We start from the raw sequence: 25,885 nt of genomic DNA on the forward strand, positions 1-25,885 counted from the left end.
CCTTCTGTGGCACGATTTCTTGTGGAAAGTGAAGTAGACGATTGAGATAGAAAAGACTTTCATAAGTTCATGAATTTGAAAAGAAAACAAATGTATCCAACTCCCGTTCAGCAGAAGTCTAAACATGATGTAAGTTAAAACACGAACGCCATTGGTTGCACCAGTGAATTAAGCCAGGACGCAAAGAGAAATCAGAAAAGATAAGAATAAAACCCACGAACGCCAAACAACCACCAAATCAAGCTTTCAGGGGCACCGAATCAGAGGTAACCTCCTCCACATCGCCCCTGACCAAAAACGGCTGCAACTCACTGGGGTACCAAACCGCAAAACAAACCATAGCAATGAACATGGGCACAGCATCTAGGATATAAGTCGGCCACTCATGCCCAAGCAAATAGCCATCATTGCCAAGTCCATACTCAATGACCCTGAAAACCGAGCGAACCAGAATCATAGCACTGACGGCATAGAGACTGTACAAATGTTTCTTCCAAGGAACATGACCCTGCACAACAGCAGGCGTCGGACTCCGAGTGATGCGCCTCTCAAACACGATAGCAGTAACCAGGAACAGCACAAAAGTCGCAATCTGCAGGACCAATCCCGCCAGAATGATCCACTGGCCCATTTTGGCCAAGCCACTCTGAGCCATCATGCCGCCGCCACCGCCCTGGATGAAGAATGTGACTATGTCGCAGGTGACGAAGATCTTGGTCACGAGCGTGATCCGGATTGGGGAGTGCTTTTGGCCGTTCACGCTGTAGATGATACGCGCTAGGACCATGTAGACTGCGGCGGCGAAGAGGGTTGGCGCCAGGAGGACGAAGATGCTTTGGATGATGTAGGGCATTAGTTTGCCTGTTTTGTTGGTGCAGGCTGCCCGGGCGGCGTAGCCGATGAATTCGACTGTGGCAGTGGGTTAGTATAAGGTGGGATAGGATGGGATGGGGAGGGAACTCACATAGACCGCCAATTGCGAATGGAATCGTGAAGCGGACTTTGGTTTTGAACAGCTTCCAGAAATGGACTGCTGTGATGCCGAGGAAGAGGATCAGGAAGATCACGGAGGCTGCTATCGAGGGGACATAGTGCCAGACATAGTATCCGCTTCTCAACGGCTCCAGCTTGGCCATTTTTAGATGGGAGGATGGAAAAATGTGAGGGTGGAAAGATGTGAGGATGTGAGGATGAAAAGATCGAAGGATTGAAGGATCGAAGACTGAGAGTACTGAATAACCTTAGGCAAAGAAGGTAGTAGACTTGATATGCAGTTGGTCGTTTGCCAATGGATGGGTTGAAGTGAAGTTGAATTTAGAATCAAGAACTTCGAGGGTCCATACTTATAAATAAAGACAGGCTTCCAGGCACCTACAATTTAGCAGCACTGTACCTTGGTAAAACTCCGAAGGCGCAGTAGCTTCGGACTTTTAATAGTTTATACTGGATACGCGTATATCCAATGGGTACGGATACGGGTGGTCTGTGCATACGCGTATCAGTTCAAAATCTGCTTATCTGGAACGGGGATTTTAGTGCAATCGAAGCCTTGGCAATTGCAGACGGGGTAGATGAGATATGGAACCTGATCCAAATTTAGATATGTTGATTAGATGTACAAGAAATCTATAGCATAGCCATCTAGAGTACCAGACCGTATCCAAATGCCCTTCTAGACCGAAAAGTATTCATATTCAACCAAATCCTGTGCCGCGGGATCGTCAGTGGTGCGGCGGGCGACACGACGACTCGCATCCTTGAAGTCCATTCCGCCAGACCAAACAGTGTCCCATACGGATGGTTTCCTCAGCATACTGTTGGCACTGAGCATGCCGAAGCGGAAATCAAGGGGAGGTTGACCCGCACCAGGATCAGATGGCAACCGCAAGAAATGGCGAACACTATCGGGGATCTCTTCAGGCACATGGCTGATCACGAGCAAGGATTGCTCTTGCGTGAGACCGTTGAAACGGTAGATTGGCTTTGGGTTCCGTTGGACTGCTTGACGGGCCAGGCGAGGTCTCTCGCCATAGTCAAGGAAGCCGATGCACTTGTCACGCTGGGTAGACGACAGGCCTGAAAAGGCTTCGTCGAGAATGACAATGTCGGGTCTGTGGACAACGGCTCGGATGAAGAGCACGATACGTTGTTGTGCAGTGGTGAGTTCACCAAACCGAATGTCATCTGCATAGTCGCAATGATATTCAGGTGGGACATACTTTGCTTTCTTCAACCCCTGCTTAGAAGGTTTTGGGATGCTGGGAAACATCACGGTGCTGACATCTGGGATCTCACTTTTGGCAGCAGCAGGGTCAAGCTCAGCTTGGAAGTGTTTCAGGACTGCGTTAACATCTAGGTCGATTTCTGTGTTCAGCTTCGGTTTTGAGAGGAAGGTTTCAGCGAAAGCTGATTCCACCGCTTCGCGGACTGTCAATTGCCGAGGGAAAAGGGCATGAATTTCTGGGGATGAGTGACCAATGCGCGACTGCAATTCAAAGATTGAAATTCCAGGCTTGCCAGCCTCTGGAAGCCTAGATCGCCCGAAGAGCTTCACAGGCTGCGAATAAGTCTGCGGATGATCAGAGGTAATCATTGAGACCAATGTTGTCTTTCCGGATCCGTTGGCACCGAGAATGGCCCAGTGTTGTCCCCGACGCACTCGCCAGTGCAAGCCGTTGACTGTTTTGTTGTTCACTTCTTGCGACCAATTACCAAGTACTGATTTATCACCATACTGGACACGGACACCATCCATCTCTATGATGGGTTCTCCGCCGAGATAAGTCGCAGTCTCCCGTCCGTAAGGATGTTTTGTTCCACCTGTCAAGCTTTGAAGGAGATCTGTATCCAAGACACCACTTTCCATGTCGGTTTTCATTTTTTGAAAAGCAACATTTTGGTCGTGGGTGAACTTCATAGGCGCATGGGACTCTGAAAAGTGACTCCAAACATGAAGGGTTTTATCAACCTCCGACTTTGGACCTTGCAAGAGGGCTTGGTGGTGATTTCCTAGGATCACCGTATGCGTAATCCAGTCGGGAATCTTGTCTTGTGGGCGTAGAGCCAATATCAGGCGTGGCGACGATTTGTCTGCCAGGCTATGAAGCAGAACCGAAAGACTCCTAGCCGTTGCAGGATCCAATCCCACTGTTTCGTGTTAGAATACCCGAGAAATGAAGATTAATTATAGGTACTCACTAAATGGCTCGTCAAGGAGCAGCACCTCGGGTCTTCTCAGCAACGCTTTGGCAATTCGTGCTCGACGGGTTTGGCCATTGCTCAAATTCGCGACTGGCATGTCCATCAATTGGCTGAGATGTAGGCGGGAGCAGACCCTCTTGTAGATATCTTCCGAGGGAATCAGGCCAGCACTCTCACCCTCCATGGGGTTTGAAGAGGTCTCTCCCCGTAGGTACTGATCAACAGTCCAATCGGTGTCCTCCCGGTAGCTCTCATAGCGAGCACTGAGGTATGCACCACGGCTGCCGCCAAGGGATTCTTCGCCTTCCGCGTTGAAACCAATGTATCGGATCGCATTCGAAACGGATCGAAGGCGTGAGTCTTTGGCGGCGACCTTGCCTAGCAAAAGGTATGGATTTGAGCGCGCATTGGCCGGGAGACAGATGTGCTGACCACGGAGGATGTGCAGGAAGTCGGTCTTCTCGGAGGGTCCAATTACAGCCCAGTGCTGTAGGCTTTCGCCATCTTCTTTAGATGTGCGTTCGGAGGGCAATGTGAAGTTCAAGTTGGGGAAGAGAGGAGGATTAGACGACGGGTCTTCGACATCGGTCGGGTACCGCTTGTAGAAGGTACCATTGTCAATGCGAATGACTGGGTTCGCAGATGAAAATCGAATTGGGCGAAAAGCTGCTAGGCGCAGCACCCTTGGCCGCAGTGTTGTTCGTAGCACCATCGTCGGACGAACAATCAGAGATGACTCGGAGTTACGGCGATAACGTTGGACAGGCACGTGATCACTTCAGCTCTACTCCTGTACAGTGCTGACGTTGAAAGATATCCATGGAGTACACATAGGGTTGAAAGCAGAGAATACCTGGATAGAATTGTTTGCAAGAACATAGATGTCACCATAAGCTTGAGAGAGCTGAATGTACAACCAGCTACGATCTATACTTAGTCATGTGACCTGGTCTACTACTACCAGAGCCAGTATGACCTTGAAGATATCAATTGATTCCCTATTCTTGGATTATCAGACTACTTAGATCTGTACCTTTGTAACAGAACAGAACGCCGAATCTCATGAAAGCTCAACATATCCCAGGCGAAGTATTCCACGTGATCCATCGGATCTCAGCATCCGAAAATATGCTCCGAGCCGAGCGTCGTCGGATCTGCGTGGAGAAGTGTATGTTGCAAAATTGAGAATGAACTGATTGCTGTTGTGAATATTCTCACCACCGTGTACTTACAGTGCATTAAAATAAAATTCTCAGGCGTTGTGTCCTAGGTCAAATTTATACGTATCAAAATGAAGATATCAAACGCATTTCCGCCATAGTTGAGCCGACAGGCGGGTGTGGCGACCCGACGGCCAGGTCCCCGGAGACCCGAACATCGTCATATATAAAATACACTTCAGCATAACTTCCTCCTTCCGTTTGCTTCTACTAACTGACATCCTCTGAGCACGTTGATCACCAACCTCGGCTACAAAATCATACCTCATACATATCAGCATCAGAATCATGGCGGGCACCAGGTATTCCCCGGTCCTTGAGACCAGTCGCATCTTCTCCGATCTTTGTGACCAAGGCGAGCGCTTCGACTTGCCTCCAGAAGTGCTCGCGAACAAGGATCGCGTCTCTTTCTCTACCAGCCATAATGAAATCTACTTCCCAATTCCATTCAAAGAAACCGAGACGCTTGCCGCGCTGAAGGGTATCGAAGGTTCAGTGGCAGCTGCCATTGCGGATCTTCGCTTCGGTGCTGGATCGTCACCTCGCGGGGTTCAGGTCAGCCTTGAAGGTGCAACTGCCTTTGGCTGCCAAGCGTACATGGCCAAAGTGGCTGGTCTGTCCAAATTGGACCCCAATGTGAAGTCGAAGCTCAAGAGTGCGTATCAGACATTATTCTTCCGAAAAGGACTGTATTGACTGAAATGTAGACACCGATTTGCTCTCTGCGCAGTCTAATGGCTACCGCCGCATGTCAGCAAATCTCTACAAGACCAAGAACCCAGATGAGTTCTTCCATATTCATGGATCACTGGAGGCTACGACCACTTTGAACATGATTGGACTCGAGGGTGAGCGCCCAGATTTGACGGATTATGAAGAGATCATCAAGGTCATTGAGGAGAAGGTTACGAAATACACTGCCTCTGAGCTTGAGGTGATGAACAAGGAGAGACGCCAGGCTGGTGTAACTGCCTACAAACACGAAGACTTCATTAAGACACCCCATGTAAGCCAGACTTCATATGAAATCCGTTTTCAACGCATTAACGATCATACAGGGAAAACTCAATGTGCAAGAGCCCGCCTGGAAGGTCAGCCGTCTTCCCGGCAACCTGCCTCCGACTCCATTCCCAGCTGCCTCCAGCGAGAACAAGAAGATCCTCAAGGGCGTCAAAGTGCTGGAAATGTGCCGTATTATCGCAGGCCCCACTGTCACCCGCATCCTTGCTGAATACGGTGCGGATGTCTTGAAGATTACTAGCCCTAGTCTGTCAGATGTACCTTTCTTCCAGGTTGACGGCAACATGGGCAAGCATGCGGCAGACCTTGACCTGAAAACCGAGGCCGGACGCAAGGAGTTTGAGAAACTCTTAGACGATGTCGACGTCATCGTAGATGGTTACCGTCCCGGAGCTCTAGATAAGCTCGGATACGGTGCCGAAGCGATGGCAGCTTTGGCTGAGAAACGCGGCAAGGGCATCGTCTACGTGAACGAGAACTGCTTTGGATACGAAGGCGAGTGGGCAAACCGTGCTGGATGGCAGCAGATTGCCGACTGTGTAAGTGACCATAATCAATTCCTCCTCGCAGTACCAAACACAACAGTCTAACGCAACTTTACAGGTCACCGGTATCGCATGGGCACAGGGCAAGTTCATGGGTCTCTCCACCCCCGTCGTACCCCCCTTCCCAATCTCTGACTACGGCACTGGATGTATGGGCGCCATCGCCGCCCTAACGGGACTTTACCACCGCGCCAAGACTGGAGGTTCATACCACGGAAAGGCCTCCTTGATGCACTACGACCTTCTCCTCTTCGCCATGGGCCAGTATCCCGAAGACGTGCAAGAACAGTTGCGCTCAGTGCAGTCTGCTGATTTCTTCAAGTTGCGCCACTGTGATAGCGTTGACCGTATCTCGTCGACTGTGTTGAAAAGCATGCATGAGCGTTTCCCTTGGCTGTATCTGCCTGCTGGACCGGAGTCGGAGGGTCGCAAGCCTCTCACTGAGTTGTGGTCTTCTGCTGCTTATGGTGCTGATGTTGAGGTTGTGAAGCCTGTTGCTGTTATTAGAGGTGTGGACAATCAGTTTGTGCGATCTAGCCGTCCTAATGGCAGTGATAGTGTTGGTTGGGAGGAGTTTAATGTTGATGAGAGTGATGCTCGGAAGGCATAGTCGTCTTTCCATTCTGAGCTTTTCCCCCTGCTTCATTACGGTAATGCATTTTACCGTCACGGCTAGAATAAATATCAAACTTACGACCTCTACGTTCAACGCTATTCTCAGACAGTATCCCCAGCCTCTGATGATAGACACGTAAAGGTGTGGTGACATCCGGGGTATCATACTTGAATGAGAAGCCAGTTCGTGGGGTGGATATACTACTTACTGTAGTGGGGAAATCACGACACTTGTATGATTACTGCCTCAGGCAGTGATATCCTCGAGGACGGGTTATGGGCAACCTACGACTGTAGAGAAGGATAGACAGTTACAACAATGCCACTCATTTCCTGATTCAAGATTTATGATCATTATGCTCCTTGATATAGCATCTGATTATCCCTGATAGGCATCATCTGTCTAGAGCTCACAGACCTGACTTGTTGTTCGGTTTTCTTGCCACCATTTGTCGACCCGTCTGTTTTGACCAGACTGCCATCGAGCATCTCCCATTTCAAATTGGCGTCCCCGGGAAGGCTCACGATCGTAAGGTGTCTGACAACTGGCAGAGCCTACAGCAGCAGGAAAGTGGCGATAGCATTTGACCCTGAGAAGCAAGCGTGGAAGAGAGACAGGTCACATCTGTTCCTTGTGTTATCAGCTGAGTTGTTGGCAAAGGTAGCCTGAGTTGGGCTTGCTAACATGCAGGAAACACGGGAACTCACCCAGTTATATCGCGATCTGTTATCCAGCTCGTGCATTGGCAGTGCGGATTCGCTGCTGATGTTGCTACAGGCGAGACCGGCAGCGCTGCGTACGATGGCAGAGAAGAGATTTCCAGGCATTAGCTGGCTATGGCGTATGACCATGCAGCAAATGCTGACTCACGCTATCCTGAGTTATAAGTTAAAAGAAAGGAAGGAAGAATGCTCAAGAAGAGGAAGTGAAAAGGAAGCCCTTGACCAGCTCTATCGACAACCCCCGCTAGCATTGATTTCAGCCGAAAAACAGTCTCCGCTTTCACCAACAATGGACTTCGCCGAGGAGCGTGACCGCGGAAGGAGCCAAAATGAAGGACTAGCATCGTTCTCTGAGTATAGGGAGCCTGCTAGGGAGAGATCGGAGTCAGTTAGAACGACAGGCAGGCGTAGCGCTCTGCACCCTGAGCCGACAGCGCCAGTTCAGTCAGGTATAGCCGTTGCGCCAGTTGCGCAACTCGCGTCTATCCAGCAACAGCAGATGCCATATTTCTCCCCTCTGCCTACTCCAGGAACTCTGGGAGCGCCGTACTTTGACGGGTCTGACGCTACCCTGTTCCTGGAGAAGTTACAGGAGACATGTCGTCGCTGTGGGCTGCGCTCAGAGACTGAGATGCTAGAGATCTTGCCACAGTACTGTGACCGCATCACAAAGCTATGGGTTAAGAGACAAAGTCTGTGGGTCGCAAAGGATTGGGAAGGATTTAGAGAAGAGTTCTTAGAGCGATTCTATGAGACCGATGATGAACGCCTTCGATACACGAAGACGTATCTCCAATCTCTGGCCCAACAAACTCGGACAATGAAGGACGACATTCAGTCGTACTTGAGAGAGTTTGACGAAGTCTCGGACCGCGTTCTCCAGAATGGAGAGATTAGCGACAGCGAACGAGCGAACTTGTTGATCCAGGGACTGCCCCAGGTACTGAAAGAGAAGGTAGTACGACGCCACTCACGGCGACTACTACCGAGAGGAACGCTGATCAAGTATTCCGAAGCCTGGGGTTCGATCAGGCTCTGTGTCCGTGAGGAAGAAGATCTCCAGAGATACCTAGGCCAAGGAGGTGGTCGAGAAGGCAAAGAACGGTTAGATGGACACCAGCATCGTGTCACAGCTGAGAGTACACAGGGTCGAATTCACCATGATCAGAGCAAAGAAATCCGCGATATACGGTCGCAAATGGAAGCTCTCACTCTGAAACTGCAGGCTAGCCAAGACCTACGAAATGATTACCGGTATGAGCCTGATAGACGTACGCCGACAAACAACCTTGGAGTGAACCCGCCAATAAGCTGTTGGACGTGCGGAGGAGCTCATCTTTCGAGACCAGATAAATGCGAGGCACTCCGTGATATGCAAGGACGTGGCATCATGCATTATGACCAGATGAATCAAATGATACTAGGGACTGCGGACCAACCAGGGCCGCGCCTACGTGTTACGCCTGGAAGGTTGAATCGTGAGTATTTCCAAGAACAGTATGACCAGTGGAAGGGGTATACCACGGCAACGGCACCTTCTAGCAGGGTCACTGCTATAGCTTCGAATAGTGCTATCCCTATGTCATATTCAGCGCCGGTTCAATCTGTTGCGGCTACCCTCTTAGGTTCGGCGCCTGTGTGGGAAATTCTCGACGAGGACGATGAGGATCTAGCTGGACCAATAGGAAGTGTGAACGCGATTGAAGGACGCGCCGCGAAGCGGAGACGTGAACCTGATATCGCAAGGACTCGCAGTATTCACGCTGGAAGGTATCAGCCACAAGTTGAAGATGATGTTATGCAAGATGCTCAGCCTGAGGATTCCCAAACCCAGAGACAGGAAGATATATCTCAGGAACAAGTTGTTAGAAGAAGGGGGCCCGTGGACCCTGAAGTTGCAAGAAGAAAGTCACAATTATCCGACATCGTCATGCAAAAGATATGGAACACGGAAGTCACCCTCACCATTGGAGAACTTGCTGGCTCTGCCCCTAAGATCAGGATTGGCATGGGGAAAGGAGTTAGCATGGATGTTATCAATCAGCGGATCACAGACGTTCTCTCGCAAGCGCACACGCAGTCCAACTTTACAGGGGCATCTATGCCGGCAAAAGTCGAGAAACAGATCAATCAGCTTGCTAGCGATGTAGCAGACTATCACGCAGTCACTGGGAGCCCACTGCAATCCAGCACCCTGGCTTCTCACGTTAACTTCCAGGAAGTGCAGCTATCGGACTCGGCAGCCGGGCCCGTGTCCCGAGAATACTCCAGAGACTTGTTATTCGCCACGGTAGTGATCGGCAAAAGAGAGGTGCGAGCATGTATCGATACCGGGTCATCTGTTAACATTGTTCGACGAGAGATCGCGCAGTCCGTGCAGGCAAAGATGCGCCTGAGGCCAAGATTGAAGCTAGTGCCTGTTGATGGAGGAGAGTATGCGGTAGGCGCATGTGTGGAGAACCTGCCAATCAGCATCGGAGGAATCACGACAAGGACGCATACCATGGTTGGTGATGGATGCACGAATGATTTGCTGCTAGGGAGGATTTGGGCGAAGGACTCTCTACTGCAGACGTCCGAGAAAGGAGACGGCAGCGTCATCTGTACTATCTCTAGTCCAGACCGACGGACAAGCTATTCTTTCCTGGCGTACCATCCACGAGGGGGAGGCTCCTTTTATGAGGATCAGCTATGGCCGGGTGAAGCGAAGAGTGATGCTTTAAATGCTCAGGCAGATGTCTAAGTGGCATCGCAGCATCTGCCAAAGACCCGGATGCCAGACAGAGCTCATTTTCTGCACTGTCAGTAGCAGCAGGCGAGAAGCTGCTCAGGATGGTGGATAAGAAGAAGAGAGACGTCGCTGGTGGTTGTCAAGAAGAAGTTGTCCAGAGCGGACGAGCTGAGAGCGACGTTAGTTTAGAGAGGGGTGGTATTTCGGCCGAAAAACCGTCTCCCCAAAAACCTGAGGCACCTAACTGGGTTCCTACCCCGAACCATAAACATTACGCCGGCCATGCCTCACCTACCTACCCCGACATTGAATATAGGACGTCATTTGCAAGGACTGAGACGCGCCATGGACTGCCAAATAAGTGGCGAAGAAGATTACTGCCGCGACAAGGATCGCGCTGGGCAACCTTCAGACCAGATCTACGCGCGCTACACGCTGCACCTGTGAACACGCTATACAAACGAAAGGCAGATAAGGTTCAACCTGTGAGCTCGTCAGAGTCCGATGGCTCTATTCCTGCCGGGAACCCTGACTGGCAGAGGATTTGCCTGGAGAAATACCACACCCGGTACCGCGCAACTGACATCCAATCCGAGTTCGATGACCTACTGCATCCGCGAATTGCTACGATTGCGAGAGGTGCCCGACTGACCCCTGAGAGAGAAGCAACCATGCTTGTGGGAAACGGATTATTGCCGCGAGAGAAGCTGCTGCTACGCGAACTACTGTTTAAGAGGGAGGGAGTGCTGGCTTGGAGCTGGGACCATATGAGCCGGATTCGACCAGAGGTCATGCCTGCTCAGCGTATCAAGACCGTTCCCCATGAAGCATGGCAACATCCTGGGTTCAAGATTCCCCGCGCCCTAGGCCCTGTTATCATTGAGATGTTACGCGAGAGGCTAAAGAAGGGAGTCCTCGAACACTGCGACGGACCATACAGAAACCCCTGGTTCTTGGTCAAGAAGAAAGGTATCGGCAAATACCGACTGATCAATGCAGCAATGCTCATCAACAAGGTCACCAGAAGAGATGCAAACATGCCTCCGGACGTTGATGAATTTGCCGAGGAATTTGCCGGCATGGCGCTCTCTTCACTTGTTGACCTATACTCAGGGTATGACCAAATCACGCTAGCTGAGGAAGATAGAGATCTCACTGCCATTCAAACCCCGATTGGCCTCTTGCGGCAAACTACAATTCTACAAGGAGGCGCAAATTCTGTTGCGCAGTTTCAACGTGTGATATCATGGATCCTTCAATCTATCTTTGGCATAGTTGCTAAACCATTTCTTGATGATGTTGCTATCAATGGCCCACGAACAAAGTACGACGGTGAATTTGCCAGGCCAGGAATCCGCAAGTACGTCCTGGAGCACCTTCAAAATTTGGACAAAACGCTATATCTCCTAGAGCTTGCCGGAGCTGCTATTTCAGCCGAAAAGTCACAATTTGCTATGTCAGGCATTGAGGTCGTTGGGTGGGTCTGCGACTTCTCTGGCAGACACGCTGAAGAAAGCAAAGTTGCCAAGCTACTAGACTGGCCAACCCCTATTGACAAGGATGCACTACGATCATTCGTCGGACTAGCGGTCTACTTCCGTATTCTTATCGAAGAATTTCAGATCATCATGGAACCGCTCTACAGATGCCTCAGGAAGAACGTCACATTCGCATGGAAGGATGACCAGCAACAAGCGTTCGATAGAGTGAAAACTGAGCTATCCACGACTCCAACTATCCTGCCAATCGATTATACCAGCGATCCTCTTACAGTCATTGTCGCCGTTGATGCTTCTGGAAAGGGGTGGGGTGCTGTGCTGATGCAGGAAAGAAACGGTGTCCGAAAGCCGGCGAGATATGAGTCAGGAACGTGGTCTGAATCACAGCTTTCCTACGATTCGGGAAAACTGGAATGCCGCGCAGTCCTCATGGCACTGAAGAAGTTTCGCCACTGGCTATACGGCATCCACTTCATACTAGAAACCGACGCGAATACACTTGTGGCCCAATTGAATAGACCGGCTACTGATTTGCCTGGTGCATTGGTTACGAGGTGGATGGCTTGGATACGCCTGTTTGACTTTGATGTGAAGCACGTACCTGGACGGAGAAATAGCGCAGCAGACGGTTTATCGAGAAGGAGTCCCACGGCTAGCGAGCTAAGCGCCCAGCGGCGCGAGGTTGACGTTGATGACTTTATTGACGCGGAGATCTCTTACCTTAGGGCGAGCTGTCTACCAGCCCGAGCAGCTATGATATCCGATGACAACGCTGACGACGGAGAAGAAGACGATTTACCTGAGCAAGAAGCAACGTTGCTAAGACCTTTAGGAGATGGTTATTCAGCCGAATCACAGCAAATTGCGCGTTTCCTTATAACGCTACAACGGCCTCCTAAGATGTCAAGGTCTCAGTTTTACTACTTCCGAAGGAAATGCACAAAGTTCGTGGTCCAAGACAGTCATTTGTTCTATCGCTACAAAGGAAGAACAGAGATTCTCCGAAGAGTCCTTGACAACAAAGAAGACCAGCAACGAGCCCTAGAAGGGACGCATACTGAACTTGCCCACAAAGGACGCGAAGCCACTTACGCACTGCTCAAGCATCGGTACTACTGGCCACGTATGTATGAAGAAGCGGCTTCGTATGTTCGTACGTGTGTTGAGTGCCAGGCACGGGACCCTGTCAGACTTAGTGAGCCCGCGAATGTCACTACTCTTCTTCGCATGTTTGATAGATGGTACGTGGATACAACTCATATGCCAGCAGAAGATGGCGTCAAAATCGTCATTCAGGGAAGAGAGGCAGTCAGTGGATGGGTGGAAGCCAGGACCCTGGCTAGTGCAGATTCAGAGAGCGTTCAGTCATTTATCTTCGAAGATATCATTTGCCGGCATGGTTACCCGCGAGAGATTGTTATGGATGATGGTCCGGAGAACCGTGCCAAGACGCTAGCATTTCTCAAAGACAAAGGAGTCAAAAAGGTGACAATATCGGCCTACCACCCTGGCTCAAACGGACCCGTGGAGCGAGCGATGAGGACACTGAAAGATGCTCTCTCAAAAATGACGGGAGGTTACCCTTTTCAAAGACATGCACCTATCAACAGTTGGAGACCTCACTTTCATGCCGCGTTGATGGCGGATAGGGTTACAGTCAATGCCACAACAGGGCTCTCTCCATATTATTTCCTATACGGCATTCATGCAGTCCTACCAATAGAGCTGGAGATGCCCACGTGGAGCACACTGCCATGGGAAACTGTCCGTGACCGCTCTGACCTTATTGCCATGCGGACAAGACAGATCGAGCGCCGCGAGAAGGATATCGAAGAAGCCGTGCTACGCATGAATCGCCTTAAGGAGAACAATGCAAGTTACTTCGACGATCACCGCCGAACAAGACAAACCCCTCTGAAGAAGGATGACTACGTGCTCTTACATGATAGCCAGAGGTCTACGGACATGACATCTGTACAGAAACTCCGCTTCAGGTGGCTCGGACCTTATCTCATTGACTCAGTGAAAGGGAATGGGTCTTACTCGATTAGGGAACTCGATGGCACAGTGCTAAGCCATATCGGTGACAAAGGAGCAGATGCTATCAATGGTGATAGGCTGAAGAGGTTCTACCCTCGGGGAATCGGGGATCGTGATAATGATGATGGTGATGGCACAGCTCACGGAGAAGCTATACAGCAACCCCATCAGCTACGTACGCGTAGGCCTGTTGGAAGACCAAGGAAGAAGAGGTAGTGATATGGTAAATTTTCTTTACGTTTTGATGTCTTTTGATGCTATTTCGGGTTTTCTTTGTCTCCAAGTTGTAACCGCCGTACTCAGTTTCTCTCATGCGTTTGCGAGTCTTTCATTCGAAGTCCTTCATTCATTTCATTTCTACGAGTCATCTGTTTTTCAGCCGAAAAGTCATCTCTCCTTACCACCTATCTCCCTACCTCCCACTGTTCTTACCCTCTTCCCAAAACCCACGAGCCGCAACGATGAGCGAAGAACGGTTTCCCCAAGAACTGCAGCTGCAAGGACAGCAGATCGAGTCTATCGAGGACGCTCTCGAGATCCTACGCGGCTGTGACAAACCTGCAGCCTACCAGCTTGCTAGCCAGCTACTCGAGAAGCTAGAGAACTACCACGAACGCGTCGAGGACGCGATTAGCCGCCTTTACGGATATGTTGACGAGCAAGAGCTATGGAAAGGACAAGAGGACCACGCAGAGTTCAGGCGCAGATGGAAAGAAGCAAAGAGGGTCCAGGAACGACAGGCATCCACAGAGTCCTACACTGCAAGCATCAAGATGAAGGCCATCACTGCATGGGGAGAACAGAACGCGAATGCCTTCTTCGAACACCTTGGGTCCAGAACCATGGTCGAACTTGCCAGCAAGTTCGTGCGATCCTCTCTCAGCTACGAAGACCTCAGATTGTCTGTCAATAACGAGGTCGTGCTACGTCTGTCATCTTCAGGACGTGGCATTCGCACCACCAAAGAAGTGATCCAAGGAGACTTATCAAAGGCACTTACCCGCAAGAACACCCGGCCACTGATCATCGAGGATTTAAGAAGACTGGGACTGCAGCTTGACCAAGATGGATACTGCTGTGCCCATGGCATGGGAAACCCGTTGCCAGTTACAGACACGGGGGCAGCCGTACTACAAGAAGTCAGTGAGGAGATGGACATGGACGAAGAATCCGACTACCCTCAGGAAGATGTTGAGATAGAGCATGGGAGTGACGTCTCTTCAGCGCTCTCAGACGCACCCTCTTATCTTGAAGATCCCGATTTTGACGCCGACGCTGACACTGGTGATAATGATTCGCTGGCTACACGCCGTACCCGCGTTGTGGACTGCGGCTGCGCTATTGAGAGAGCTGCTATGAACAGAATACTAGCGCTGCCTAAGGACGCTACTGAGCGGCAAAAGCTGATAGCGCTAAGGAAGCTAGGCCGAGGCATCTTGTCCGAAACTGTCACTATTGTCACGGAGATTGAGATATGTGAGGACCATGCAAAGAGAGTGTTTGACCTCTTTGGAATGAGAAGCGCTAGCAAGAATCATGCGGCATTAGCATGGCGTGTTGACTTCATGATCAAGAACCTTAACGACTGGGATACTGTGATAGCAGAACACGGCGCCTGGTTTATTCAGCCGAAAAACCAGGTCCCTAGCACTGACACTTTGAGCTTTTACCGCTTTCATCATAAGACTAGACAGCCACTGATCGCGAACTTTGATAAGGATGTTCCTTGGCTATCATTTGAGAGTCTTTACCGACGTATGCAGCCGTCCCTTACCGACAATGGACAACTCCCTACCGACTTGTTTGACCGCATGAACCAACAAGGCACCGTCGTTATCCCGCAGCTCTTCGGATGGCTCAAAGAGGACTTCGACGGCCAGCACCCAGGTGGCATTCTTGCTATGGCAAATGAGGAGATAGACATGTATGACTACCACTATCAGCCACGCCCTCACCGACCACGCCTGGGGTGGTTACGCGATATGTGGTACAGTATCATTCAACAGGTCGTGAAACAAGACCCTGCCTACTACGCATGCTACGTTTTCCTACGACCTGATCACGCATGGCGTCTGATTTCTTACCCTTACTACGCCAAAAGCACTCTGCCAGGAGAACAGACCTTCTTTCGGCACATCGATGTGAACCTGAATGACTTGTCTCACTCTGGACGTGGGCGCGCCATTTTGCAAGGCAGCCTTTCGCTTACCGATGAAGATGAGAATAACTGCACCGAGTTACTCTGCGGCATGCACCCTCACGTACAAGAATGGTGGTCTGATGTTAGGCAGAGGCAGCAAACTGCTGATGGTCCTGTCAGCCGTATCGAACCATGGATGTGGACGCGTGACGATGTTGCCAAGTACCATACGGATTGGACGAAAGAGATCTGTCGCGCCGGAGATGTTAGGGTCAGCCTGCCTACGTTACCCCACGGTTCTACAGGACCTGCCACTAAGATACGCCGCACGATACTGCCATGGTTTGTCCGCATCAGAGAGGATCACTCAACTCTCGACGTTCCTGAGTCAAACACATGGGAAGAGCTTGCCGCCGCCCATAGAGACCTCATTCCTGCATCAAGAACTCCCTCGGGGTTTACTAGTCAGAAGTATGGGCGTATCCCGTACCCATTCCCTGCTGCAGTACGTTTCTGCCCAGGCAACCTGATCTCTCGCTGCTTGGTAGGAGGTTCTCGCTGGACCGAAGCTGGTGTTGCCGACGAGCTCGATACCTTGTTCGGAGAGAATGAGGATGCTGCCATTGAATACGTAAAGTCATGGAGATCCAAGGCACAGCACGAGTATGTCCGTCTATACCAGACAATGGTAGACAGTGAGAAACGCGCCTTCGGCAAAGACTCCTTCTTCAGGAGAAAAGAACTGGGTCTGTCAGTTGATCCTCCCCTACCGCTTGACCGCGAGGACATTGCTTGAGTTATCATGATGGCTTATTGACCAGGGGACGGTCAATTCATGAAGGGGGGTGGTATGTAGTGGGGAAATCACGACACTTGTATGATTACTGCCTCAGGCAGTGATATCCTCGAGGACGGGTTATGGGCAACCTACGACTGTAGAGAAGGATAGACAGTTACAACAATGCCACTCATTTCCTGATTCAAGATTTATGATCATTATGCTCCTTGATATAGCATCTGATTATCCCTGATAGGCATCATCTGTCTAGAGCTCACAGACCTGACTTGTTGTTCGGTTTTCTTGCCACCATTTGTCGACCCGTCTGTTTTGACCAGACTGCCATCGAGCATCTCCCATTTCATTACTTGTTTTCCTAATGCAGGAGATTCCTTAAATAGTACTACTCAATGCCGATCAGTGAGATGGATGGTGAGAAACTCTGAATGGAAGTCAAATCTCAACGCTAAGACTCTTTTTATTGAGGAAAAGGGTGCATCATGAGTGTAGAAAAAGCACATTGCCTTTGGAAGTCACATATTGAATGACGTCTAACTCTGTCGATCTACTTTTGTAGGATGGGAACTGTTTCCATGCACCGACCGATTGATAAACGCACATGATGACCGCATTGACCATGGTAACGCCGCTGTATCCAGATTTCAAGGCCACGGAACTTCCTTGTTTACTGGAGTAAGATAAATTTTTTATGGAACAGTTCCTTATCCTACTAACATAATGGCCTTGAGATTATTATAAGCCGTCATCACTATAATTTTCTACTTTATGGTCCGCTGAATACAAGCGGATCGGCCCGTGCGGGTACAGTGGTGTATCATTATTGTTGCTAAAACTGTATCCCTCGGGCGTTTCACGACCTTGGGTCGTATGCAGCCCCCTAGCTATTGTGCAATGTTCCCCGGGGTATGTACATTTGATAGATTCACGATCTCACAAAGTTTCGACAGTCAGTAATAATTCCTCAGAACCGTTCAGCAGCCGTACGGCTCGTCGCTCAGGCAAACACGATAACAGCTTTGACAATTTTCACCTCGGGTCTCCACGCTTTCCCATTCGGTTCACTGGTCCCATCTACACTCTCTGATTTATCTCTCAAAAAGGTAAACGTTGGTCGAAAAATGTATGAAACGCAGCCCATATTCTTGGTACTTAACAGATATTGTTGGAAACGTACTCAGCATTTGAAACCTAGCCGTCCGATATCACATAATAGGGTACTCGGCTGTATGCTTCCATGGGAACAGGAGCAGGTTCTGGGCATTGAGGAGGTTGATATATTGAGCCAATACACTCACCATGGCAAGTAAGTCCTCACGAGCCTCCGACTGATTGGTGTTTTTCTCAACATTGATTGTAATGAGATTGTTGATTTTGTGATGACTGTTACGGAGAAACTCAGTGCCCACATATCCCAGGAACTCGGCGGGCGCAGAGACGAGCTCTCTATAAAGGACAATCAGATGTTTGAGATCAAATTCAGGGTGCGTTGCTGCTATCTTGAGAAGGTTGTCAAAGACATAATAACCGAGAGTCCGAACCTCACTGTTAGCAAAGAGCATAGCAGCAAAGTAGGAGTCCTTCGATCCTGGTTTTGATGAAGCCCGGCCGCTATGTATGGCTTTGATATTGTCTGATATTCCGGACCAAGACTTCTCCATCTGACCAATGGTTTGAATGAGTTAGCCCTATTTATAGGATACCAAAGCAACGCATCAAGGCATACTTCTTCGTGAATCTCTTGAACGAGACTCTTTACCTCTTTTGTCGCCCCAGCGCGCTGAAGGCGAAGTGAAAGGCTTTCAGGACCAGGCTCAGGGCTTGAAGCATCCCAAAGTATGACTTCAATAGGTTCCTTTGTCTCAATCTGACTTTTCCAGACCTCTTCTCCAAGCCAGCGCAGTTTCGCTAGGTCCTCGGGGGCCACGTTCCCACAAGGAGCTGCAGGGTGATGCTCAGTCACGCGGCCATACTTGATAGCTAGATGCTGAAATTTCGAAAGAAACACGGTACCATCGGGCTCCTTGGCTCTATCAGGACACTTGAATTCAGGGTTTGTGTACTTTCCGAAATTAGGATCGAAGAAAGAATTAAATCGCTGAAGAAGGATGCACTCACAATCAAAGGCTCTGATGGAACAAGATGATATAGGTGATCGCCCGTAACCAAGGCATGCGTCTGGAGAGAGCGATAGGGAAGAGTATCCCAAAGAAGCTTCACTAATGCAGCATTCAATTCATTCATTCTGACTGTGACTGTCAGATTGAACTTGGGCCACTTGATTTTGAGTTCACGAAGTCGCTGGCTGTTATTGTGATGGTCCATTATGGGCGCATACGACGATGTTGAAAACTTTCAAGAGTAGATCTGGTATTATTCCTTGGCCTGAGCTTGTCCCAAACCGCGTCTTTTGTATTTTCCAGGTGGCAACCCCGTAGGCACATAGTGACGAAGGTTTCTGCAACGTCAATATCTGCTGATCTGGCACTTCTATGTGGCTGAACAGGCAACGAGCTTGATCTTGATCTAGCCATATAGGAAGTTTTCGTAGGCTGGCACCACGTCACCAAATCGTCAGAAATAGGTTTGCTTGCGTCGAAGATCGTTACACAGGGTTGGCAGTGGCGAAGGTGCAACCGAAATAGCTTAATGGAAGCGAGCGACACTCGGTAGGTCTGATGTTTTGCCAGCAACAATACAGGAAACTTTTGATCAAGTTTTGCCCTGATGAATAGACACATTACGTAGTGAAGGTTGCGGTCAACTCTTTAGGGACGAGCGGATGAGCGTAAGACTCAATCTGCGATCTTTAATTGCACCTTTACGAACCATAGTTGGGTTAGAGTAGAAGCATGTATATTTACGAACTTGGCGCTTTATTTTACGTAAATATGCTCTCACTGGTCTCCAGCAAATAATACATCCCTATATTGGCCGCGCAATATTGTAATGCAACAATACTAATCGTGTTCTGCAGGTTTTGAGGCCTGTCAAACAGGCCTTGACTTCGATTACGACACACACCAATCCATGAATAATGCAGTTGGCCTATTTGCCTCCGTCACATCGACCAAACCAAACGGCACCTCCCCCTCCATTGGTATGTCATGTCATATCATATATGCCTGACACGACATAACAAATATCTTTCAATCAACCATATTCCTACTTTCACGAACATTCAGTCAGTTGAATCAATCTACAAGTATCAGCTCCAGCATATTTTCTCTACCTCAAAGTAAACTGCTGTTACCTTTTTGAAATTCCAGCTATAGTATTGGGAACCTACTTGACCTATGAGTGAAAAGAAACCCGGTTAACATTCCATGCTACACACCATCGACATACTACCAATCGTAAAGCAAGCGCGGGCCTCTGTTGACCATGTTTAAGTGAAATGCGTCATGCAAATCCCTTCTTGTCGAACGTTCCTGGAGACCCCAGTTATCTGTAAAATACCATTTTGGGAGATTAATGACGTAAGATGAGATATGTGCTTCGCAAGCCATTACCTGGAAAAGTGCACAGACGAGAAATGCTGCGTAGTTGCCCAGGTGGGTGTATACGGCGTCCATGCGAAGGGTGTCTGCAGTTTCCGTTCTCCGGCCAGGTATATATTCGGTAGAACCCACACCAATTATGCCAGCTTCCTTTAAAGTCAAACTAAGAACATCAATCGAACTCATTTTTCGTTCTTCAATATATCTGCATTTCTACATATTGAGCACCAGTACTGATGGATACCAACTACGATGATCCATTCCGCAAAACTTGTCTGGTTCCGTATCCAAAACCCGACGACCTCCCACCGTTATTGCGCGAGAAACTAAGCATTCTGCCTTTCCGCCGCAATATCCTCCTGACCATTGCAAACTCGCATGGTCTCGCACCCCATTTGCTGAGTCTCATTGGTGCGTGCTTCGATGGCACCCAGCGCGGACTACCAACGCTTGACTGGCAACTGATCGTTTTACGCACTGCCACGGTCCTCAAAGCAAAATATGAATACGATGTGAACCTCCCAGTTGCTGAAGTCCACAATATGCCTCAAGAGAAAATCGACAATATAGATTGTTCTAGTGACTCTGTCCATCGCTCCGGCCAGGGCCCATGGACAGACCGCGACCGGATTTTGCTACGATTGGTTGATGAACAGTTAGCCACATATACCAACGAAGAGAACACAATTCAGGACGGTGTGAAGATACTTGGCGCCGATATGGTTGTCGAGGTGCTCATTGTCATCGGTGTTTATGGTCTATTAGCTCGGCTAATTAAAGGCCTGAGAGTGGATGATGACCCGGAGGTTCCAGATGTGAAAGAAAAGATCAAGAGCGCTATCACTGCTACGAGTAAGGCTGAGGTCTAACTTGCATTTCATCATATTTTGGTGACGGGCAACACTATCGTTGAGATATATAGAAAGCAGAAGAAACTAACGACATTCACTTGACATCAAAAGTTCATCATCAGAGTCCCATAATCAATACGTAAAGACTTAGGAAAATCTATTTTCGAGTATTGCTGTAGCTACTAAGGCCGTTTTGCCTATGCCCAAGGTTTTGCCTTTGCCTAAGGAGACTTGTTAAAAAAGTGAAATAGCACTGCCTCTAGCTGTATCAGAAGGTCTACTACTCTTCCTTGCGCAAGCTTCTACGGCAAGATTGGGGCGACGAAACACGTACACACAGCTATAGCCATATCCTTTTCTATGTTATTGTGGCAGTAGACCTAAGAGGTCGAGGCTATTGGGGACTACATATGATCATTCCTGGCGGGCGTAAGTCTGCTAATTCACTTTGAGCTCCACCCTAGTGTTGAATGGTAGCTTCTCGTTTAACTAAGCTCTATCGACCTTTCGAGAACTTGAATTCTGATATGATAAGATATTTACCTTCTTTTTCCATATGGGTTGCTTCAGCATTTTCTGGGCCTATTCTTTCCGGTTATCTTGCTTTCACCACCCCATTCACAATCAATTACACTATTCTTTCTTAGATTGGTCAGATATCTATCACGATTCAAAGATCTGAATAAAGCGTAGCGACACAAAGCATATTATAAATCTGCCAGGCCGACAGGTAACATGCAGTTTACAGAAATTTGAGGCAATTTGTCGGGCTGAACATACCGCTAGCACCGGTTATCCAGCCGGCACTCAATCCTAGTTACAGTATTTATGTGGTAATCAAATGGTTCTTTAAATTAATAACTGCCTCAAGGTTGGTTCCCTTAGTACTAGCGTATACCGGTATCCTGCATCCGGCATAATCCGTCAGCTTAAGGTATTCAGACCCGTTTCAAGTGTTCTTCGTTTTCTGATGTACCTTTGCAAGGTTATGATTCCCTTGTGGATTCTGACAGACTGGCTTGTTTATTCATCGTCCGCCCATTGCCCATTTTATTGTATTGCACGTCTGGACCGCATCATGAACATCAACCCTGGGGATCTCTTAACTGACACACTTCAACAAAAGCGGATTCAAGAAGACATGTCGAATAGTAGTCAATACGCCAATGCTCTCAGGTTGACGTTTCATTACAAATTGAAAAGTACCTTACGAAGTTTATAACGCAATACTGAGCATACATGTACCTACATGTACCTCCACGTGGTCATCACTCAACTCTTGTAGACACGTAGGATAGTTTAGAAACAAGAACCGAGGGGCATGTGCACAGATGAGCTTTCTTGAAAATCAAGGAACATGATGCTCATCGCACTTGAGAAACAAATCATGATGCAATGTATTTCTCTAAAATTCTGTCTGCATTTGCTTTGGGCCTCTGATTCGAAGGTATTGGATCAGATGTGATACTTATACTTGAGCCATGCAGCATAGTACACCAAAAGGAGTAAAAAGCTACGTAGGTATGACAGAAGGGACATGCGCTCGAGTCTGTTGCCCGTCTGCTATACCTCAGATAGTGTGTGTGAAATAATATTTAAAGAGGCCCAATCTCATTATACCGCAGACAAGTATCGCGACACCTTATCTACTATATCTTGAAGCTCCCTGCATTACACTTGCCATCTTGAGTTGTATCACTCCTCCATTTATCATACCAATCTCTTTCCAAATATTGTTGAAGATTGTCTCGCTAGCAAAGATGAACCGTTTGCTCACCGAAGTTGCTAGTCAGAATCCGAGTGCCCTGGCTATCGAAGATGGGCCACGTATCCTCACATACAATGATCTCTTGAAAAGAGCGGATGCCTTGGCACAAACAGTTCAGAAATATCCGCTTGAGCCCAATGAGGCAATTGCCGTGATCTTTGGTCCAAGTATCGAGATGGTCATTGCACAGGTTGCACTTCTTCGTCTAAATCTGACAAGTGTGCCTTTAAACCCCGGTTTGCCCAACCTTCGAATCAAGAAAATGCTTGGGGATATCAACGTCCGCTATGCAATCGGTTCGGCCGAAGTCGAGAATTTAGACCTGTCTATCATTCCGATGCCGACTGATGATTTGGAGTTCTGTCAAGAAGATTCATCATCATCTAAAATCATGCAGGACCCAAATCACAGCCATATCCTTTTCACCTCTGGATCAACTGGGAAGCCCAAGGCTGTCCATATTACCCCAGAAAGTCTGGTCAACCTTGCCACATCTACCAAAGTCACTCCCCTCAAAACAACCGACCGTGTTGCGTTGATCAACAATTCAGGGTTCGATATTTCTCTTTTCGAAGTCTGGGCATCCCTTCTTTCTGGTTCTACTATTGTCGTTGTACCAAGAGAGATTGTCATTGATCCTCTTGCCTTCCGTGATTTCATAGCCGAACGCCAATTGACCGTTATTTTCTTGACAACCTCGCTCTTTAACGCTACGGCTCTCGCTTGCCCTACGGCCTTTCAAGACGTACGTGAGGTACTGACGGCGGGTGAGGTCGCGAGTCCGTTGGCGATGCGTACGGCCTTGGAATCTGGAGGATCACCCGAGCGCCTATGGAATACTTATGGCCCCACCGAGACGACGAGCTTTTCAACACTTCAACTCGTAACTTTGAAAGAAGCGCAGCGCGAGAAGATTGGAATAGGTCAGCCTAGTGGAGACATTGTCTTTCTACTAGATGATAAGTTTGTCCCAATTACCACCAACAACACAGTTGGGGAAATATTCATCGGTGGACCAGGAACCTCGCCTGGTTATATCGGGCGGCCCGAGGAGACTGCTTCCCAGTTTCTAGATTTCACAGGGCATGATCTAGGCATCGATACTCCAGAGGCAGTGCGCCTCTACAAAACAGGCGATTTGGCACAGTGGCGAGACTATTCTACGAATACCTTGGATTTCATCGGACGAGTAGACCGACAGATCAAACAAGACGGATTTCGTGTCGAGTTGGAAGAGGTGGAAAAGATTCTGCTCACTAGCGGCTGGTTTACAAGATCTGTCGTGGAGCAACTACGAAGGAATGAGCAAACAGAGCCGTTCCTGGTTGCATATGTCACGAGTAGAGTGGCTGGAATTTCCAAGCAACGGGTTATGAGTTGGGCATCTGGTCGAATGCCACCCTATATGGTGCCGCGTGATATTGTGTTCTGTTCCAGCTTTCCTCTAACACAAAGCAACAAGGTGGACCTTAAAGCCCTTGAGAAGTCTTATTGGGAGTACTATGAAGATGCCCAAACAAAGACTGGGGCTGAAAATCAAGATTCAGAACTCATCGCCCTAGCTCGAGATCTTTGGTCATCTTTGCTGGGTGTACCGAGAATCAGCGATGAAGATGACTTTTTTACCCTCGGAGGTTCTTCGATCAAGTCAGCAACGTTGATCAGCAAATTGCGCTTGAACATGGGCAGAACTATTTCTATGCGGGCTCTCCACGAAAATCCTCGGTTTAGTGATTTCGTTGCCTACTTGAAAGAGTTCGCTGAAGGTACTGTGGCAACACACCAATCTGAGCGATGGAGAGAAGATTCGTACCTGGCAGACAATCTCACTATCATTCCCGGAGATGTCCCAGAATGGCTTTCGGAGAATGAAGGTCGCGTGTTTATGACTGGAGCTACTGGATTCGTCGGTATCAATTTTCTCACTCGACTTCTGGGTCATCCGGGCGTGAAAGAAGTTGTTTGCCTGGTGAGGGAAAGAAACAATATGACGCCCCGCCTTCGGATCGAACAAGTACTGAAGAAATATAATCTTTGGGACAGTACTTCTTCCAGCCTTTCAAAACTCACCGTGCTGAACGGGGACATCACCAAAGATAAACTTGGTCTGTTACAGGATGATTTCACCTGGCTTGTTGATTGGGCTAGCGTGGTCTTCCACCTTGGAGCGAAAGTCAATTTCTGTGAGCCCTACGAGGCCCATTTCGACGCCAACGTTCTGGGTACAAAGAATGTGCTCCAGGTTGCTACCAGTGGTCGACTGAAGTCGTTCCATTTCACTTCTAGTATCGACGCCTGGGGTCCCAATGGATTAATTCTTGGTACACGAAGATGCTTGGAAGACGATACACTTGAACCGAACCTGAAAGGTCTTCCATACGACATCGGGTATGCAGCGAGTAAATGGACATCCGAGCAAATGGTACGCCGTGCTCGAGACAGAGGCCTTCCCACAGCCATCTATCGGCCCGGTTTTACCACGGGGGATTCAAACACGGGCAGTGGAAACCCTGACGACTTTTTTGCTCGCTTGATGGTCGGATCGATCCAAATTGGTGCGTTTCCCCACTTGCCTAGACAGCGAATGGAATACGTGACTGTGGACTATGTCTGTAACGCAATGCTTCACATCGCTTCGGATAATACCAACCTGGGTCAATCATATAGCCTTGTTGCTCCTGACCCAGCTGACTCGGTCAACCTGGAGAAGACGGTCGATGTCATCAATGATGCTGGATATCCGGTCGAGAGAATCCCGTACTGGGACTGGGTTTGTCGACTCCAAGATCCCAAGAACCAGGACAACCCGCTCATGCCCTTGATGCCTCTTCTGCAAGAGAAGGTTTGGGGTGACTTGACCAGGTTTGAGACGAGTCGAGAAACACCTCACTATGATTCAACCAATGCGGTTGCCGCTCTGGCCGATGCTCCTGAGATTGTATACAGTCCCTTCAGCCCTGATCAACTGAACCGTTTCTTAGCATTCTGGGGAGCGAAGGGCTTCTACTCCGTTTGAACTTCAGTTATTGACCATGAAACTTGGTTGCTTTTTGATATTTGATTGCAAAAGGAAGTGAAAATGAAAGTACTCCGTGTGAGTGTTGGAGACTCGAGGTTGCGGGTACCCGATCAGGTACCCGAGGCGTGCTCAATATACTCTGAGATCAAAAAGCGGCAAGAGATGAGCACTAAAATGGAAATGGAAAAACGTCTCGAGTGCCAGGTATTATCCAGTA

At 48.9% G+C, this 25,885-nt stretch overlaps 9 protein-coding genes across 9 annotated transcripts; 6 read left to right on the plus strand and 3 right to left on the minus strand.

Moving 5' to 3' along the window:
* Window positions 1–238: 238 nt before the first annotated feature.
* On the minus strand, window positions 239–1,136 carry N7511_008869 (RTA1 domain-containing protein; the record flags this gene model as incomplete). Its single annotated transcript, XM_057131246.1, has 2 exons — window positions 239–909; window positions 965–1,136. The coding sequence occupies 2 exons, from the start codon at window positions 1,134–1,136 to the stop codon at window positions 239–241; spliced, it is 843 nt and encodes a 280-aa protein (XP_056979234.1).
* Window positions 1,137–1,672: 536 nt separating this feature from the next.
* N7511_008870 (putative ABC transporter) lies at window positions 1,673–3,913 on the minus strand (the record flags this gene model as incomplete). Its single annotated transcript, XM_057131247.1, has 2 exons — window positions 1,673–3,147; window positions 3,199–3,913. 2 exons carry the CDS (start codon window positions 3,911–3,913, stop codon window positions 1,673–1,675), a joined length of 2,190 nt encoding a protein of 729 aa, XP_056979235.1.
* Window positions 3,914–4,709: 796 nt separating this feature from the next.
* Window positions 4,710–6,596, plus strand: N7511_008871 (CAIB/BAIF family enzyme; the record flags this gene model as incomplete). Its single annotated transcript, XM_057131248.1, has 4 exons — window positions 4,710–5,076; window positions 5,129–5,427; window positions 5,480–5,980; window positions 6,045–6,596. The coding sequence occupies 4 exons, from the start codon at window positions 4,710–4,712 to the stop codon at window positions 6,594–6,596; spliced, it is 1,719 nt and encodes a 572-aa protein (XP_056979236.1).
* Window positions 6,597–7,613: 1,017 nt separating this feature from the next.
* Window positions 7,614–10,067, plus strand: N7511_008872 (retropepsin-like aspartic protease; the record flags this gene model as incomplete). Its single annotated transcript, XM_057131249.1, has 1 exon — window positions 7,614–10,067. One exon carries the CDS (start codon window positions 7,614–7,616, stop codon window positions 10,065–10,067), a length of 2,454 nt encoding a protein of 817 aa, XP_056979237.1.
* Window positions 10,068–10,156: 89 nt separating this feature from the next.
* N7511_008873 (reverse transcriptase family protein) lies at window positions 10,157–13,810 on the plus strand (the record flags this gene model as incomplete). Its single annotated transcript, XM_057131250.1, has 1 exon — window positions 10,157–13,810. One exon carries the CDS (start codon window positions 10,157–10,159, stop codon window positions 13,808–13,810), a length of 3,654 nt encoding a protein of 1,217 aa, XP_056979238.1.
* A 245-nt stretch (window positions 13,811–14,055) lies between these two features.
* N7511_008874 (uncharacterized protein) lies at window positions 14,056–16,530 on the plus strand (the record flags this gene model as incomplete). Its single annotated transcript, XM_057131251.1, has 1 exon — window positions 14,056–16,530. One exon carries the CDS (start codon window positions 14,056–14,058, stop codon window positions 16,528–16,530), a length of 2,475 nt encoding a protein of 824 aa, XP_056979239.1.
* A 1,205-nt stretch (window positions 16,531–17,735) lies between these two features.
* On the minus strand, window positions 17,736–18,855 carry N7511_008875 (uncharacterized protein; the record flags this gene model as incomplete). Its single annotated transcript, XM_057131252.1, has 3 exons — window positions 17,736–18,191; window positions 18,257–18,628; window positions 18,649–18,855. The coding sequence occupies 3 exons, from the start codon at window positions 18,853–18,855 to the stop codon at window positions 17,736–17,738; spliced, it is 1,035 nt and encodes a 344-aa protein (XP_056979240.1).
* A 1,411-nt stretch (window positions 18,856–20,266) lies between these two features.
* On the plus strand, window positions 20,267–20,899 carry N7511_008876 (uncharacterized protein; the record flags this gene model as incomplete). Its single annotated transcript, XM_057131253.1, has 1 exon — window positions 20,267–20,899. The coding sequence occupies one exon, from the start codon at window positions 20,267–20,269 to the stop codon at window positions 20,897–20,899; it is 633 nt and encodes a 210-aa protein (XP_056979241.1).
* Window positions 20,900–22,641: 1,742 nt separating this feature from the next.
* Window positions 22,642–25,665, plus strand: N7511_008877 (non-ribosomal peptide synthetase; the record flags this gene model as incomplete). The annotated part of the gene is made up of 1 exon (XM_057131254.1): window positions 22,642–25,665. The coding sequence occupies one exon, from the start codon at window positions 22,642–22,644 to the stop codon at window positions 25,663–25,665; it is 3,024 nt and encodes a 1,007-aa protein (XP_056979242.1).
* Between the last annotated feature and the right edge of the window lie 220 nt (window positions 25,666–25,885).

Source organism: Penicillium nucicola, assembly GCF_028828085.1.
Source record: "Penicillium nucicola strain IBT 29836 chromosome Unknown utg000010l, whole genome shotgun sequence".
Classification (NCBI taxonomy): domain Eukaryota; kingdom Fungi; phylum Ascomycota; class Eurotiomycetes; order Eurotiales; family Aspergillaceae; genus Penicillium; species Penicillium nucicola.